General features: G+C 40.4%; 1 protein-coding gene across 1 annotated transcript in view; it reads left to right on the top strand.

Moving 5' to 3' along the window:
* Positions 1-19,638, top strand: part of RasGAP1 (Ras GTPase activating protein 1) — a 121,328-nt gene that overhangs the window by 67,414 nt on the left and 34,276 nt on the right. Inside the window, exons 10-14 of the mRNA XM_080279293.1 lie at positions 2,464-2,575; positions 8,207-8,313; positions 9,795-9,956; positions 17,741-17,814; positions 18,390-18,496. Coding sequence (XP_080135419.1) covers positions 2,464-2,575; positions 8,207-8,313; positions 9,795-9,956; positions 17,741-17,814; positions 18,390-18,496 — 562 coding nt within the window. The remainder of the gene's footprint in view (positions 1-2,463; positions 2,576-8,206; positions 8,314-9,794; positions 9,957-17,740; positions 17,815-18,389; positions 18,497-19,638) is intronic.

The following is a 19,638-nucleotide window of genomic DNA, read 5'->3' as shown; positions in this document are numbered from 1 at the left end:
CATGCCACACCATAGTCTCACATCCATATGTTGAAGTTGGCACTAACACTCCTTCATGTAGGCCTTGTGCGGCTGCAACACTCAAGCCTGTTTCTTATCAGTGCCTTCATAGCACCAGCTACATTCCTTCCTTGTGTCACTCTACTTTCCACTTCTGTAGCACATTTTCCTCTTTTCTATTATTGTACCCAGATATTTGAACTCTCTCACCAATTCCAGTCTCTCTGCATTCAGTGGTACATTACGCTGGGAGTCACCTTCTCACTCAGTAACCATCACTTTACTCTTTTCTACATTTACTCTCAAGGCACGACGTTCACAGATTTCTACAAAACTCTGCACTAGCCACCCAAGCTCTTATCCGGCATTTGCAAGTAACATTGCATCATCAGCATACATCAAATTTGAGATATTCCATCAGTCACAATTCATAACCAATGCCATCTCTCTCACCATCACTTGTGTTTTTACTTTTCTCATTATCCCATGCATATACTGTGTCACGGGGTTTTTATAATAACACAGCAATTTTAAAATAAATGGTTAAATATTATTTAATTTGATAATAATATTCAATAATATTGAAGAGCAGAGACAATGATTGTCTTGCTACATCAAGCAACGATTACTTTACGCTGACTTGCTAAGATTCTCAAGAACGAGAATTTATAAACTTTCTCAACAGTACACAGCAGAGACTAATTACTCACAATTGCTGAATTACTGTACTGTTAGCCTCTGGAGAAAGTTACATCACCCCTGACAATAAATAACTAATACTAATAATAATAACATCAGGTTCTTGCTGATGCATTAACTCCTGGCACAACGGATTATAAGTTAATACAACAAGACTGGTCTAAGTACCAGTTATGAAAGCAAACGTTTATGCAAGCTAGTAGCTATGTGGAAAATAAGCTTAATTATGGAGAAATGAAACCAGATTTTTACTTTACATTAAGCTCGAGAAAGGAACTGTTAAATTTATTAATTACAAAAAAATAAATTTTACGTTACATTTCAAATCAATGAGACGCACTCACTCACTCTCACACGAGCTAAATACTTACGTCTAAAAAAAAAACACCTTAATTAAACTCTTATAACTAGGAAATACACAAAAGAAATACTATAGTCGATGAATGCTGCGTATCACCAGAGGGGTGGGAGGACTGGATTAACTGTGAAGTGGAGTTTGGGTACTAGCTGACCTCTCACACTGCTAACACAGGACCTTCCTCCGTCACAACAAACACAAGACTGAATTCAAATACATTGTATGGGCAGGACGCAAGGCGTGGCTAACGGTTGAGGGAAGCAGAGGCAAACGATAAAGAAACAATTGTATCGCTCAGTAGCGCACTTAGTGACGTGCATTAAATCGGTCACTTTTTGAAAACGGTGACGAATGTTTTGAAAAGTATACTCCGAAATGGAGAGAGAAACGGTTAACTGAGCGATACACAGTGAGTTTTCCACTAATAGTTCGTGGCTTCTCACAAAAGGGAAATGTCGCGAACTGATTCGTGACATACTGTACATATTGAACAACAGTGGAGACATCACACAAGCTTGTCACACGCCCACACTGATCGTGAACCATTCACTCAGATGCCCATTAATTCTTACACATACCTCACTACCATTTATTTATTTATTTCATCATCATCATCATCATCATCTTCATCATCTAATCCTTTATTGCCCCATGAGGAGCATACAAGTAATTTGAGAGGAACATGTGGAGACACATGGAGAGACAGACTGACAAATAAGGAAGTGCAGGAGCATTGTGGTGTGGATGTGGATGTGATAAGAAGCATTAGGAGAAACACACCGAGGTGGTTTGGCCATGTGGAGAGGATGGAGAGTGAGAGACTGACAAGGAGAGTGTATGTGAATGAGGTGGAGGGGGGGAAAGGGAGGCCAAGGATGAGTTGGAGGGATGGAGCGGACAGGTATGAGAGAGAGGGGGTGTGAGCTGGGAGCAGGACAGTGAAATGGCGGGGAACAGGGCGACGTGGAGGCGATTTGTCTGTGGCCACCCCTTATGGGATTAAGGTGTCTGGCAATAGATAGATAGATAGTGAATAGCTTCACACATTCCTGAGTGACAGTACATGAGCAATAAACCCCAGCCACCCCTTGGATATAAACATGCACAGGCTCACTCCTACTGGTGTGCCTTAATTTATTTAATTTATTTTGTTTTTTCTTTTTTGGAGGGAGAGAAGGACATCTTTATGGTGGCACTGATATAACTGGACACCTCAGCTCTCCAGTTATGCAAATTTCTCTCAGATCCTGCCTATCTTGTCAAAAAGAGGAAGGTGGTCTGCAGAAGAGTAATTCAGCCTGTAGTTTACTTGGTTCTTGTTAAGTTAAACCAAGGGCCACAACAACAACAGCAGCAACTTTTCCTTTTTCTTCGTTGGATTAACTACATATACTTTTTCCCTGCAGGAATACATTAGTCACATACTCAAGACCATCATCAATTCAGCTCTCAGCTGCCCACCGGTCATGTGCCAAATATTCTCGGAACTCAAGGAGTTGGCCAATACTTACTTCCCAAGTATGTATTTTATTTTGTTTAATTAATAGGGAATGATGTAATTTGGCTTTGTGTATGTGTGTGTGTGTGTGTGTGTGTATATATATATATATATATATATATATATATATATGTGTTTTCTTACCTAATTGTTCTAGCCTAATTGTATCTTTAGGGGAATTAGCTTGTACTGTGCCATCTATTAAACCATTTTTATCATACATACTGTTAAATTTATAAATTGTTTTGGCACACGCTATTTCTTTCGGTAGTGCATTCCACTGATCAGTTGCCCTGTTTGGGAAACTGAATATCCTTGCATCTTTATCACCCCTCTTTTTATGCAGTTTTTTTTGCAGTGTCCTCATGCTGATGTTTCCCCATTGGTTATGTACTCATTAATGTCTATTGTCTCCTTCCCTGATGTGCATTTATATAGCATAATCATGTCTCTTCTTTTCCTTCTCTAATTTAGTGTTGGCAGATTCAGTTTTTCAAGTCTTTCTTCATAGGTTAGATCCCTTAAGCTTGGTACCCATATTGTAGTGGCAACTTTTACAATCTTATCCATGTGTTTCTTGAGGATTCCAGACTACTGATGCATACTCCAGGGTATGTCTGATGAATGATGTTATTATCTTTCTCAGCATGTCTTCATTTATGTACAGTATGTGAATGCTATTCTTATATTTGCATGCAGTATATACTGTACATGTTCTGTACCTTCTCACTGATGTGGTCATCCAGAGATAGTCTGTTATTGATAATCACACCTAGGTCCTTCTCTCTTTCTGATATGTAGGGTTTTACTTCCTAACTTACAATCCCACTTTGGTCTTTTTCCTTTTTTACCAAACTTAATTACATGACACTTGTCCACATTGAATTCCACTTGCCATTCATTACTCCATTCATAATGTTTGTTTAATTCTTCTTGTAGCTCCCTACAAGAGTCTGTGTTAGTAATTCTCCTTTGTATTTTTGCATCATCAGCAAACATATTTAGATAGCTTTCATTTCTAGTGTTACTATCTTTGTCATTTATATACACTAAAAACATGATTGATGCCAACACTGAGCCCTACCCTGCTAGTCACTTCCCTCCATGATGAGTAATTTCCCCGTAGTACTGTTCTCATTTCCCTTTTTCTAAGAAAATCTTGCATCAAATAGTACAGTCTGCCTTGGATTCCTCCTTGATGGTACAGTGTCCATAAAAATCTTTGGTGCGGTACTCTGTCATGTGCATTCTTGAAATCTAGATAGTTATGGTCCACCCACCCTTCCTGTTTCTGTAATGTTTCTGCAACTCTGTCATAATAGCTTAATAGATTAGTAACACATGATTTTCCCTTTCTGAAACCAATTGTCTTTCTGTTATTATATTATATTCTTCTAGATGGTTTACCCAAACTTTTCTTATCAGCTTTTCCAGTATCTTACTTACAACACTGGTTAGTGATACTGGTCAGTAGTTGAATGGATTTTGTCTCTTCCCTTTCATGAATAGGGGAACAATGTTTGCTTTCTCCCAAATATCAGGTACAGTAATCCCTTTAATATCCGTTATAATACACCCAAAGGCATGTCCAGGAAGTGGGTTTGTCCGTATACTGGGCTTCTGCCTCCTGGACTGCTACTTATGGACCCTCACCCAGCCTAACTCAGAAAACCACCTACATAACTCCCTACTGGCCATTCATAGCACCTATTTAAGACCCTATTCACACTAATAAAAGACAAAAAGCATGAAATAAATGAAAATGAACAAGAAAATGAGAATTTAGAGGTGAATATGGAAAATATTTAGCAGTAGTCAGGTACTTACACCAAGTCCGTGGCTGTCGCGATGAATAACTCGCCTTCTTTCAGACTCTGACAGTAATAAGGTGCACCTGAAGCACCTCCAGTAATCCAGTGTTGCACTGCACTTAATACTTTCTACTCTGAATTCTAATTTCTTAACACTGCGCATTCTTTTCTCACTTGCGCTCTACTGTACTTGAAACTCACCACTGTTGCACTGTGCACTTAAGCCTTTGCACTCTGAATTCTAATTTCTTAACACTGCGCATTCTTTTCTCACTTGCGCTCTGTTGTACTTTAAACAGTGTTGCACTCTGCACTTAAGTCTTTGCACTCTGACTTCTAATTTTTTAACACTGCTAATTATGTTCTTTACACTTCACAACACTGTAAATTCCCCGTGTGGTCTAGTGGCGAGTTCTTGCTGTTTATTCACTGTCAGAGTCTGAGAGTAGGTGGTGCAGGTGGCTGAGGGGTGCATTGCTGGGACGTGGTGATGGACTACCCACTGCAGACGTCTCTGAAGACAGGCGCAAACTCATGTCCAGTGGCGATTCCATCGTGGTCAATGTGCTGGGCAGTTACTTACAGGTGGAAGGCCTGTCTTGGGGAGGCAGTGGTATCTAAGGCTGGTCATGGTGGGGGTCACTGGCCTAAAGAAACTGTCAATGGTTAATTAACATAAGGAACAGCGATTGATGATGCTCTGCCTGAAAGCGCACACTTCCTCCACAGATCCCAGGGGCCCCATCTCCCTGTCGCTGGGAGAAATGCCCAGGAGCTATAAAGTGATTGTGATGGATATGAATGGAAGAGTAGGCACTGGTCCTGAGGATGATATAATGGGTTGTTTTGGAGTACCAGGAGAAAATGATAATGGGAAGAGACTAAAGGATATGTGTCAGGAGGGGATGTTGTGCATTTGTAACTTGTATTTCAAACACAGAGATGCACATAAGTATACAGGGTACAGAGGGAACGGGGATCATATTGAAAGAAGCCTGATTGATTACGTACTCGTGGAGAGGTCGATGATGGGAATGGTTGCTGATACGAGGGCCGTGAGAGGACATTGTGGAGGTCTTGTCAGATGATATGATTGTGGTATGCAAGATCAAGCTGAGAGGAGTGAGATGGATCAGGAGAGAGAGGAGCAATCAGGGAGAAAGACTGAAAGTTGAGAAGCTGAGGATCAAAGAAGTGGCAGATGATTACAGGACCAAAGTAGAGGAGGAGTTAGAATTACTGAATTGGAATGAAATGGATCTGGACAGACTGTGGAATGCATATAGGGATTGCTTAGTTAGGAATGCTAAAGCGGTGTGTGGTGTGGCAAGAGTAACAACAAAGAAGAAAGGTACGGCATGGTAGGATGAGGAGGTAAAGAGAGCGGTGGAGGAAAAGAGGAAGAAGTGGTTAAAGTGGTTACAGAACAAGGGTTCAGTCGAAATCAGAACTGAATATGTTGAGAGCAAGAAGCATGTAAAGAGACTAGTGAAGAGAAAAAAAGGAGGTAAATGAGGATCTAGGAAGAAAAAAGAATGCGAACTACTCTGAAAATAGAAAGTTATTGTGGAAAGAGGTGCGGAAATGTAGAAGTGAAAGTGGAAAGAAATGTGATGGTGTGAAGGATGCAGGTGGTAGATTAGAATTATCGTGGTATAAGCTTACTGAGTGTGGTAGGGAAGGTATATGGAAGAATTATTATAGAGAAAGTAAGAGAGATATCAGAAGTCCTAGTGAGTGATGAACAGGGTGTCTTTAGGAGTGGCAGAGGATGTGTGGACCAAATATTTGCAGTGAGACAGATAGTAGAGAAGGCTTGTGAGAAGGACCATAAGGTGTTTATGGGATTCGTGGATCTGGAAAAAGCATATGACAGAGTGGACAAGGAAGGATTGTGGAAGGTTTTGCACGTGTACAGTGTAGAGGGTAGGCTGCTGGGTGCCGTCAAGAGTTTTATGATGGTAGTGAAGCTTGTGTAAGGGTTGATGGACATCTAAGTGAATGGTTCATGATCAGTGTGGGCGTGCGACAAGGTTGTGTGATGTCCCCGTGGTTGTTCAATATATATATGGATGGGGTGATGAGAGAAGTGAAAACACAAGTAATGGGGAGAGGGATGGCATTGGTAATGAATGGTGATGGATGGAATATCTGGAATTTGTTGTATGCTAATGAAGTACTGCTTGCAAGTACCGGACAAGAACTTGGTAGGCTAGTGCAGAGTTTTGCTGATCTCTGTAAGCGTCGTGCAATTAGAGTGAATGTAGAAAAGAGTAAAGTGATGGTTATTGAGAGAGAAGGTGACTCCCAGTGCAATGTAACAGTGAATTTAGAGAGACTGGAATTGGTGAGAGAGTTCAAATACCTGGGTACTGTGATAGAAAAGAGAGGAAAATGTGCAAAAGAAGTTGAAAGTAGAGTGACACAAGGAAGAAAAGTAGCTGGTGCAATGAAGGCCTTGATGAGAAACAGGCTTGAGTGTTGCAGCTGCACGAGGTTTGCATCAAGGAGTGTTAGTGCCAACTTTAACATGTGGATGTGAGACTGTGGTGTGGCATGAAAATAAAAAGTGAAGATTAAGAGCAGTGGAGATAGGACTGCTGAGGAATGTATGTGGAGTACAGAGGGTGGATAGGATACAAAATAATGTGATTCGTGAAAGATGCGGAATGAGGAAGTTGGTGGACACCAGAATTGAAGAGAGTGAACTGAGATGGTATGGTCATGTGGAGAGAATGGATAACAACAGAGTGGTGAAAAAGGTGTATCTGAGCGAATTTTAAGGAAGGAGGAGGCGAAGTAGGCCACGAAGGTGGAGAGATATGGTGGATGAATGTGTGAGGAAGAGAGGTTTGGAAGTCATTGAGACTAGAGAACTGACAGGAGATGGAGCTGGCTGGATGAATTTTGTGAGGAGAAGTGCATGATCAGGGATTTTTGGCACCCCTTTTTAACATGGCACCGTCTGGATTGACTCGTCAGATACGATTATGTGAAGCTACAGAACGTGGTGAATGTTTTTGGCGTATCCAATAGAGCCAGGATTCCAGGGGCTTGAATGATGAGTGAATGGAAGTGTGGCCCATTGGGTTGGGCAAATTTGGGCTGTCTGGACATTGCTACTCCTCACCCTGCCCTATGGTGGAAAAGGAGGTCCAGATGATGATGATGATGATCTACATTCGTTTTTTTCGTTTTTTAAAGGCTCCAACGTGCTTGCATGTGTCGGCCTTGGTCACCTAATGGCGGCTCTCCACGCTGCACGATCCATTGCAGCCTCCCTGTTCAGTCCCTTAACCCTAAGGTCACACTTAATGACCTCGTCCCATGTCTTTCTCGGTCTACCCCTCAAAACCCCACCCCCAATATTAACACTTCTCACCTTCCTCACCCAATTATCATCCCCCATCCTCTCCACATGTCTAAACCACCTCAATCTACCTCTCCTCATCACAACACCAATACACTCCAGTCCCATCCTACCTCTCAACTCTTTCATTGTAAACCCAACCCCTCCAGGCCTTGGACGCAGGGACACACTGCACATCCACCTAATCATTGTCATTTCTGTACGTCTGAGCCGGTGAATATCTTCCTCCTTCATATATATATATATATATATATATATATATATATATATATTGAGTAGAAAGCACTTCCAGTATGGAAAGTATGAATGTGGCATGTGTTTGCAAGTGAATGACCTCTGCATGCATTTAAATGGGAATCAGTGTTAAAATGGTGATGATGTGGAGGAATGTAATAGTTTCACTGATGATTATGATGATGATGATGATATACATGAAGATAATCAACATACTACTTCTCTCCCCAACTCAGATGAGCGTGAGGTGAGGTATTCGGTCATCTCTGGCTTTGTGTTTCTCAGGTTCTTTGCTCCCGCCATCCTTCACCCTAAGCTGTTTGACCTCACCACCGAGCAGATTGTAAGACATAGGGTTGTGTTTTAAGTGTCTGTGGATATCATGTATCACCTCTTCATTAGCAGTGTATTCTCAACACGATCCCTCAGTATTCTCATTTTGTTATTGATGCTAACTATATCAGTCTTGAAAAGATACAAATGCCTTACCCCATCTTTGGATGGGAAAAGAGGCCAAGATGATGATGATGATGTGCTGATGTTGGCCTGAATAGCGTTGATGAGAAAGTAAAGTTTAATATGGAAAATAAATAGCTAAGGGTAAGGTGCTACAAAGTCCCCTCTGCCACCTAGAATACAGGTCATACTCTTATTTTTAATATTTTTAAACTTATAGATGGTTGGTGGGGGCGCTCACCATCCACTCACTCAATGTAGTGCTGCTCTTGCTCTTGGGTGCCTGCCCTTTCCTCTCTTCCATCTTTCCATCCTTCCTCTTCTGTCTTTCTTTCCTTCATGCTTTCCTCTTCCTTCTGTTAATGGGTGGCTTTACACTGAGTGACAAGCCAAATGGTTTCCTGTACACCAGGAAACCATTTACAACGCTAGCTGGTAACCATATAACCAAATTATGGCGCCTGGTGGTTTAGTGGGCAATTAAGGTGCTCGGATTGAGCTGGTGCACGTTTATGTCCAAGGGATGGTTGAGGTTTATTGCTCCCATAATGTCACTAAGGGATGAGTGAGGCTGGTCACAAAAATTTTAAATGTCAGGACCAACTTGCCTAGCCCTGGGCTCCTACTCTCCTCATGGGGCAACACTAGATTAGATGATGATTGAATTAAACCCTTATATCAAGAAGACACTTATCATGATGCCAGATGATATGTAGCTTTTTTGAGGCCTTTTTGTAATTATTTAATATGAGAGAGTCTCCATTATCCCGTTCCATACCATCATACATGTTCTATTTTGTTCGTGTTAATAGCATGCCACTCTATTTAGCTTGAGGGAGGTCTCTTGCAGTGAAGAGATTGGAAACAGTCTCCACTACACCCTTAAAGAAAACAGTACTTGTTTCATTGTAGTAAAGCTCATGTGCTTGTACACTGGATGCCCTTAACAATATAAGAGTACAGAAAAGATTTATGTCAGTAATTTTTCGAAATATCACAACTGTTTTCATACAGCTAATAATTTAACCCACAGAGATTGGGGATGTCTTTTCAATTTTTTCTTGCCATCTCTTGACTTTTTTTATTCAGCCTGTGAAAAAATTTCTTAGCTGAAGGGGTTTGAGAAACCCTTATTCATCCCCTTCAGTATGAGAGGCCTTTCCTAAATTGAATAAGATCATCCACTGTCAGCAAGAGTAAACTGAATAGGGTGTCACCCATGTTCAAGAAGTTAAAGTGGGGGAATCTGTCATATTAAATTTGTAGTTATCAGTGAAGCATTAATAAGTTTTTTTTTTTAATTGACTTCCCAAATAGGATACGATGAAAGTGGCATATAACAAGAACATACTCTATTCCTTCACTCAGGACCCATCTACCCAGAGGACCCTAACCTTACTGAGCAAAACAGTACAGAGTGTTGGCAACCTGGTCAGTTCACGCACCTCACATCCGAACTTCCGTGAAAGCTATATGAGGGAGGTGTTTGCACACTGTGTCACTGATAAGCATGTTGAGGGCATGCGCACGGTAAGTTGATTGATTGATTAATTGATTACATTAAAAAAGTTACGGTAGCATATCAGCCAGGGCTGTGGAGTTTCATCCAATGTCTCCACAGGACCAAACCATCTCAGTACACTCTCTTCGATTCTGGTACCCACAGACTTCCTCACTCCGCATCTTTCACGGATCACATTATTCTGTATCCCATCCAATCTCTGTACAGCAAGCTCACACCAAAAGCATTCTTGCCGAACATGCTCGCTATTATACACGGTAAATGCTGAGATACGTATAAGACAACATAAGATTAACCCATCCCATCCGGGTGGCATGTATACATGATGACCTGGGGACGTCCTGGTGACATGTATACATGATGTAGTGTTTTGGAGTATTATTGTTACTGTATTATTATTATGATTGTAGCATTGTATTATAATACCTGTATTATATTATACTATAATATTATATTATAGTTTTAGCTGAGAAGTTATCATTTAAATAACGGTGAGTTTTAAGAAAACACCTCTTGGTGGTTTGGGTGGTGAAAACAACCCCCAGACATGATGGGTTAAAGAACCATTATGAAATCTATAAATTTACGCAAGAGGGGCCTTTGAAAGGCCAAACTCTCGAACATCAGCACAGCGCGCACAGTTTATTTTAATCACGTGATCACCTGGGGGGCCATCTTAAGTTATTGAGTGAGTGAGACATTCCTGAGTACAGTAGGACGTCATCCCGTGCTCCAACTCCTTTGCTCCGAAGCAGGCGTCGGAATGTTGACTATTTTCCACAGTATTTGTAAGTTAAATACTTACAGTACTGTTATGGTAAGTTTATGTGCAAGTTAAAGTACTATTACATAACATTAAAGTGATAAGTAAAGTCTTATAACCAGTTTACCTGATAGGTGTCAGAATATTGCCCTTTTTATTTGTTCGTTAAAGATTTGCTGTACTGCTTCTCCACAGTCCTGTGTTTGTAAGTTAAATATTAACTGTTCTGGTATGTACTTGTAAGTTAAAGCACTTACATAAAGTTAAAGCATTAAATTAAGCCTTGTAACCAGTTAACCTGATTTATATGATTACTGATGATTGGCATTGGAATGTTGCCATGTGTTTACGTATTTGTATGTTGAAATTTTGCTGTGCAGTACTGTATTTGTAAGTTCTACATTAAATAAACCTTCTAACCACTTAAAGTGCTTTATATGGATTACCAATGACAAATAACATCAAAACACCACATTTACAGGGTCTAGGGAGCAAAATAAGGAGTAGTACAAACTTACGTGGTTTCGCGCTGAATGCACCGTGGTTGGAACAAAATCCACTTGTTCGGGGCGAGCTTACTGTACTCCACTTACATTCCTCAGCAGTCCCACCTCTACTGCTCTTACTCTTGACTTTTCATTTTCGTGCTACATCATAGTCTCAAATCCGTATGTTAAAGTTGGCACTAACACTCCTTCATGTAAGCCTCGTGCAGTTGCAGCACTCAAGCCTCTGTTTTTTTATCAGGGCCTTCATAGCACCAACTACTTTCCTTCCTTGTGTCACTGTACTTTCCACTTCATTTGCACACCTTCGTCTCTTTTCTGTCACTGTACCCAGGTATTTGAATTCTCCCACCAAATTCAGTCTCTCTCCATTCTCTGTAACATCACACTGGGAGTCACCTCCTCTCAGTAACCATCACTTTACTCATTTCTACATTTACTTTCAAAGCACGATGCTCACAGACATCAGCAAAACTCTGCACAAGTCTACCAAGCTCTTGTCTGGTATTTGCAAGTAGTACCGCATCATCAGCATTGAACAAATTTCAGATAGTCCATCCATCACCATTCATTACCAGTGTCATCCCGTTCTCCATTACTTATGTTTTTACTTCTCTGATCTCTCTATCCATATGTATATATATATATACAGTGCCTTTGCACAGTGAACGAGTTTATGGGCGGCAGATGAGCTCGTTCAAAGTTAATTCATTCACTGTGAACAATGTATCTTATGGAAAAAAATAGAATTTGGGCGGCACGTCTCCCTCAAAGTCCACTTTTTGAGCCACAGAGATGTACTGAAACGCATACAGTTCAGATGTATAAAATATAAAACACATGGTTATGTGCCTTAAATGAAGCAGATGGCAGTCCTGATTGGCTTGAATACAGGTGGTTCCGAGGCAGGGAGATACACTTAATTTGTCCTCCCCTCATCACCTTCCACTCCCTCGTTCCCGTCACCAGTCTCGCCGTCATCACTGAACCTCTTCCCCACATGCCTCTACCTCATTCACCTCTCCCATAAAACCTTCAAAGTCCAAAGGTGACACCACTGACATCACATCATCATCATCTTCCCCAGGAAATGTAGCAGACAATGTAGAGGCTACTAGTTCCTGTTGTTCTTGAGTTCGATAGTAGCGTGTGATAAGTGTTTGTTTTCTTCTCATGACTTCCATATTGTGCTTTTCAATATAACGACGAAAAGTGGTTTCTACCCCACTGAGCACTTCTTGTGTCCTAAGGTAGCTAGTGTCAAATTGCCTTGACTTCTTCTCTCAGAACATACATTGCCACTAGAATTTTTCTGATCTTAGGCAAATCTTTGTCCTCCTTTGGATTCTGCTCAAAAGGATACTCAGATCTGGCCTTTTGTGCAGTGTCTACTTGGGGGGGGGGTATTCATTATGAGAGATGGCGGTTATGGCCTACTCTTTCCCCCAATTTTGTTCACTCAGGGTTCAAATCGTTCATTATGGTTTTTTTGGACCTGATTACCCCCTGCCTGTTCACTAGGCAAATCATTTACTCTGAATACGTTAACTGTGCAAGGACACTGTGTATAAATATATATATATATATATATATATATATATATATATATATATATATATACAGTATATATATATATTTATATATATGTATGTATGTATTGAACAACCATGGGGACATCACACAATCTTGTTGCATGCCCACATTGATTGTGAACCAGTCACTGAGATGCCCATTTACCCTTACACATGCCTCGCTACCATCATAAAAACTCTTGATGGCACCCAGCAGCTTACTATCAACACCGTACATGTGCAAAGCCTTCCACAATCCTTCTCTGTCTGTCTTGTCGTATGCTTTTTCCAGATCCATAAGTGCCATAAACACCTTATAGTCCTTCTCACTTGCCTTCTCCACTATCTCTTACAGCAGATATTTAATCCAAACATCCTCTGCCACTCCTAAAGCCACCATGTTCATCACTTACTAGGACTTCTGATCTCTCTCTTACTTTATAATAATTCTTCCATATACCTTCTTCCCCTCAGCACTCAATAGAGTTATGCCACGATAATCCTTGCACTCACTTTGCACTTTTTTTTTTTTTTTTTTTTTTTTTTTTTTTTTTTTTTAACAAGAGTACAAGCACCGTGTTCTTCCACTCTGCTGGCACAGTTCCACTCATCCATGCCTTCTTACATATCTCCAACAAGCACTTCATTCGGGTCTTTCCATTACACTTAATCATCTCTGCATACACCTCATCAGCTGCAGCTGCTTTCCCATTTTTCAACTGCTTCACAGTAATATCCACTCGCTCGATGTAGGGCTGCTCTCAAGTGACTGCCCCTTCCTCTCTTCCTTTCTTCTTTCCTTCCTTCCTCTTCTGTCTTTCTTTCCTTCATTCTTTCCTCTTCCCTCTGTCAACGGGTGACTCTACAGTGAGCGTCAAGCCAAATGGTTTCCTGTACATGAGGAAGTCATTTACTGCGCTGGTTGGTAACCATATAACAGAATTATGGCACCTGTTGCTTTAGTGGGTAATTAAGGCGCTCCGATCGGATTGAGCTGCTTCAGGTTTATATGCAAGGGGTGGTTGGGGTTTATAGCTCAAGTAATGCCACTCAGGGATGAGTGAAACTGGTTACTATGTCTTAAATGTCAGGACCAACTTGCCTAGCCCTGGACTCCTACACTCCTTATGGGACAACACAGGATTAGATGATGATGATATGTATATACTGTGTATATATATAGTTACAGTAGATGCTTGATTTAACAAACACTAATTAGTGGAAGCCCTAGATAATGGAATCATATTTTTTCCGGTACAGTAAACTCCCGATATAACGAACTAATTGGGGGAAGGGGTGGGTCGCTATATCCAAAAGTTCACTGTGTATGGGGGGGTCAGTATTTCCGAGGGATTACCGAACTCAGTTCACTGTATAAGGGGAGTTGTTCCATCCTGTGTGCTCAGACATAACCTAAACTAACTCTGTGAAGTTGTACATGGAGAATTCAATGGTTTATGAAGTTGTACGTAAAAATACAGTACCTATAATAAGAATGCAGTATAATATAGTACTGTTACAGTACACTTACTGTGCCGGGAAGGGATGCTGTTGAAGTACACTTACTGTGCCAGGAAGGGCTGCTGTTGAAGTACACTTACTGTGCCAGGAAGGGATGCTGTTGAAGTACACTTACTTTGCTGGTAAGGGATGCTGTTGAAGTACACTTATTGTGTCATGAAGGGTTCTGTTGAAGTACACTTACTGTGCCATGAAGGGTTCTGTTGAAGTACACTTACTGTGCCATGAAGGGTTCTGTTGAAGTACACTTACTGTGCCAGGAAGGGATGCTGTTGTCACTGTGGGCTGATTCCCAGATTTCCCCCTCATTTAGCAACCTTTGTTTGCAAAATCTGGGGGAAGTGCGGTCGCGGCCGTTCGTTATATCCAAACTTCTCAATACCGGGATTCGTTATATCAAGGGTTCACTTTTTTTTTTTTTTTTTTTTTTTTTTTTTTTTTTTTTAAAGGAAAATTTCCATTAAAATGAGTACAATTCTATTAAGGAAATTCCTTTCCAAAAACCACCTAATTACCACTGTAGATCAGGTGCATTATCAAGCCCATACCAGAAACACTCCCCTGACGGACGGTGTGTGGTGTTGCCAAATGTCCCTGCCAAACATGCAGTCTTCACGTGATCCACCAACTGTAAAACAACTGCTCTGTGTGTGTGTGGCTTTGCCTAGGTATTGCAGCTCTTTTTTTTTTTTTTTTCCCAGTGAACCAAAATTATTTTGAACAATGTCTAAGGTTCAGGAAAAGAAGAAGAGGATGAGACTTTCTCTTGGCCAGAAACTGGAAATAATTGAGAAGATGGAGCTCCATCTCTCATGTTCCCCAGCCCCTCTGTCACCACTGTACCACCTGGAGTGCTGATGGAGGGAGACTTTGACAGAGGGTAAACAACACCCAACCCTGAAACAGGTTTGGGGGGGGGGGGTCAGTATGGCTACCTGTGTCAGGCATATTTCTGCAACAAGTGCAGAACCCCTACTTTTAGAGGTATGCCTTACTGTAGTTTACTATCCTTATTTACCATAAATACAGTACTACAGTATTTGGTACACTACTATCCCCTCCATATTCTTTGTGTTTGCATATTTTATAACTAAGTCAGTACTGTATGTATCACTATGAACATGCACACAATAATGTAATGCATTATAGTGGGGGTATTAACCCCTTAACCGCGGGGCGTTACTTTCGTGACGCTTGGGAGCAAGGGATCATACCGCAGGGCGTCACTTTTGTGATTCTATGTTATTTTGCATTCGCCCGGGCTTTCAAGTGGTGGCTTGTATCATCTATCAGCACTGCCAATATCCAACAGTGGTCAGCACTCCTAATCTCATCGGTACTCCCATCCATTGTTGACAATTTAGCCATTTCTCCCCGTTCTTGACACCCCTCCCTACCTCCCCTCCATTACCCTCTCCTCTCGCCTGCCTGGCCACGCTGCACTAAGTAAATCTTCCCCAGAATTTTCCACTGATTTCATCCATTGAAATAAGCCCTATGCCCTATTCTTATACCAAATAATATATACAAAAAAGAAATAAGGTAAGTGATAGTGCCATACACCTGGAATTGGCTAATTATCACCTGACAACACCTACCGTGCACTCATTCGCTAATTTTCCCTGTTTATTTCCCCATGAAATATGCCGTATAATCTATTCTGGTAATAAAAATACTGTATATATAAGAAAGGAAGGGAGAAGCCTAAGTGATATTTACATTCACCTGGAACTACCTAATTTATTATGTATTGTCTAGATTTCCTGCCAATCATTTCATAGCGTACATATTAGCAGCTGTCACCACGCTGACATTGACAGCGTTGCACTCCCCCTAGGCCACCACAGCATTCAGTTTACTGTCGTCTTTCAAGGTGGAACCACGTCGGATTCGCGCCTGTCCAATTCCACCGCTTTTTAGCCCCATGCAAAGGGCCCTGTGACCTCTACCCCTACTAAACCTCGTGTGGAAAGGGGTAAAGGGCTAAGTGACTGCTGTGGAATGTGAACTGGCTAATTTATCAACGAAAATGACGGACAATGACTACAATCTTTCTGGTGACCAAAACAGTGCAAGTGAAAATGTAAATAATGTGTAAACAGCAAGTGAAAACAATGAATGTAAATATAAGTGAACAGTGGAAAATAGTTTTATAAGTTACTGCAAGTGACAGTGCATAACACAGTGTAAATAAAATAGAAATGTAAATAATGTAAATAAAATAGAGAATGTAAATAGAAATGTAAATGAGTAGTAATATAAGAATACGAGTATATATACTAGGAGTAATGAAAGTGAAAGTTTCACTCTAGCATGTATGAATACTATGAATTATGAAAGTGGAAGTGAAATTGACAGATTTGCTCTCAACGCTAATATACTGGATGAGAAAGTGAATGCTATGTATATTACTGAAAGAGAAATTGAATGCCTACAGTGACAATAAACTACTAATACTGAAGGAAACTTATGGATAAAGACTGCAGATATATATAAGTGTTATATAGTAATAGAAATATAAAGTGTGAGTGTTTTTATGAAAAATAAATGACAGAATACCAGCGGCAAACGAGCACAAGTGGGAAGCTGGTACGCACTCGTAATTTTCATTGCTTTCACAGTGTTTTTTATTTTTTTTAGAGTATGGATTCCAAACTCTTTGAAAATCATAAAACAGTGTTTCTAGTGATAATATCAGGCTGTGGTAATCATATTACGGGGTGTCGGGAAGTGTAAAGTGGAGACTTCTTTACCCAACTTCAGAAGTCTCCACAAGTCCTACGGTACTCGACGAAGGCTCAGCAAACATCCCAGGAGAAAGCTAAAGGTATGTGCCATAAGCATATTTAATTATAATATTGTAGGACTAATAACTGATTTTTGGCAAATACTTTTACAAAGTCTGTCAGAGCACGAATATCCTAGTGGGACATGCAAGTCGAGCCAAAACAACTCTGCGGTTTAGGGGTTAATTATGGGCTTAGACTGCTGTGTTTAACATGGAGAGTTAGCGTAGTTTGCTAGGCTTATGTGCGCATTGTCAGGAACTCAGCATGATCATTGGCATCAATGATTAAGCCGAAAATAGCTTGAAATACTGGAAAAATTTCCTTTATATTGAGCCTTGGTTACAGAACTTGATTTAGTGGAATATTCAAGATAACGGATTGGGTGTTGGCTGAATTAGTTCGTTAAATCGAGCATCTACTGTGTGTGTGTGTGTGTGTGTGTGTGTGTCAGTTGTTTCCTTATGCTGATTTTCAAATCATTATGGTTTAATTATAGTGTATACAGTGCTTCTAACTTTTTCTTTCTTGATATTAAGATTTACAATATGAAAGATCAAGCACAGTATAAATGTGGATGGATATAGAACCAGCTGATGGCTAGTTGATGTGGATCATTGTTGGTAATATAGCTTGTCTCTACAGTTCTTGGAGATAATATCATCCATTCCCAATGGAAGTCAAAAAGCATATGACACTCCAGTTATACTTAAGGAAGGGTAAGTCCATTGGCTTTTTTGTTAAAAAATTTCAGTCAGTCAGTATATTGGTACTTAGTGTTCTGTTGTATTTCATGATCTGGTATATTCAAAGTATAGGAAGTTCATAATGCATTCTGTGTAAAATATTCATAAAAAATACTAGTTGTAATGAAATTACAGTGAATTGTGGCACTGAAATTGATGTATTTTTTTATGCTATCATAGGATTTCAAAGGTTGGTTTTTATTTACTAAATGTTTATCTGGGTGAGGGTTTGCATGTGTGTGATTTCTATCAAACTACACTTAGTTACTCCTGTACAGTATCTGAGACAGTACATTTTACTACTTTCACAGTACTTTTAGACATTACTCACTATTGAAATAATGTAAACATCTGGCCTTCGTAAATTTCTACAAGACCACTTACCAGTATGGAGTAAAATGACTGCACTCCATATCAAAGAATTGAATATATTTTCCTCATTTGGGCTTAGAAAATACTCTTCCCTCAGCCATCATCAAGAAAACAAAACTGTCCATGAATTAGGTGTATATTTTATCTCTCTCTCTCTCTCTCTCTCTTGCTACCAGGATGATGATCAAGAGAGCTCAGGGAAGGAAAAAATTTGGCATCAAAAATTTCAAGACACGTTTCTTCAGATTAACCACTCACAATCTGTCATATTCAAAGACAGAAGGTAAGTCATAGAGTCTAATGCAAATAGAAGCATTATGTAATGGTGGATGTAGTGAGAAGTTAATCCAATATGTTGTGCTGAGTAAATGGTGACTTATCCATTTTATCTGTAATATTGTTGTTGTAATTGTAATCTCAATCCCAGGCTCATTTGGATATAAACCCAGTGCACAACAGGATGCCATCGGCTTCAGGTGGTTACCATATACAGACCTAAGTCTTAGTATAGGTCGTGTTTATTACAGTACATGATATTTAGACTCCAGCAACCATGCTGACTTTGTGTTGGTCTTTTCTTTTTATGTCAGCCCTGTGTTTCGTTGTTCTTGAACTGTTTTCCTACTGAAGCCCATATCTCAAAGGTCTCTCTACAGGACCACATCCCATATCTTCATTGGTCCACCTGTGAGCAATTCCTCCCTTCACAGTCATACTTTTGACCCCTCTCAACTAGTCACCTTCTCTCTTCCTTTCAGAATATCCAAACCATCATAACTTGCCAATTCACTCCACTTCTTTGTTATCATTTAGGCCAGGTTCCTCGTAATTCACTGTTCTCGGTTCCATCGTGTGTGAAAACTATTTAATTGAATATCCAGCTCCTCAATCAGTCCACCCAATGTATTGCAGATGGTGACAACATCAGTTTTTATTGAGGTATATAATTCAGTGTTGAATTCTGCAGTATACAGTATAAATTTGGTTATCTGAAATGTCATTGACTGTGTATGCAGATGAAGCCTGAAAATTTTCATACATATACTATATATATATATATATATATATACAGTGCTCGTCAGAAGTATTCAGCGTTGTCCGCCGGGCGCGCAATACTTATGGCCCAAAAAGAATCACCCATTTTTGGGGGTAAGAATTGAGCCATAAGTTTGAGCTCCGAGCATGACGTCACGGTAGCCTGAGGCCTTCTGACGCGCTGGTTGGTTCCCGCCTCAGTCGCCCACGGGCTGCCTGAGAGAGAGGAACTCCGCCGAGTGTCCCTCTCAAATTGCGCCATTTTTTACCGAGTGTCCCGCAGTGTTTTGGCCTTCAAAACTTTGTTATGGCACCTACCCGTGAACTATCGAGTGAAATCATATCCCAGATCATTGCTCTAAAGGAGGCAGGCCACCACACAAAGGAAAT

The sequence above is a fragment of the Coenobita brevimanus genome, chromosome 78 (assembly GCF_032717465.1).
Source record: "Coenobita brevimanus isolate Jiangsu-jjx chromosome 78, ASM3271746v2, whole genome shotgun sequence".
In the NCBI taxonomy this organism is placed as follows: domain Eukaryota; kingdom Metazoa; phylum Arthropoda; class Malacostraca; order Decapoda; family Coenobitidae; genus Coenobita; species Coenobita brevimanus.
Note: the sequence above shows the minus strand (reverse complement) of the source record. Positions and strands in the feature narration are given on the sequence as shown.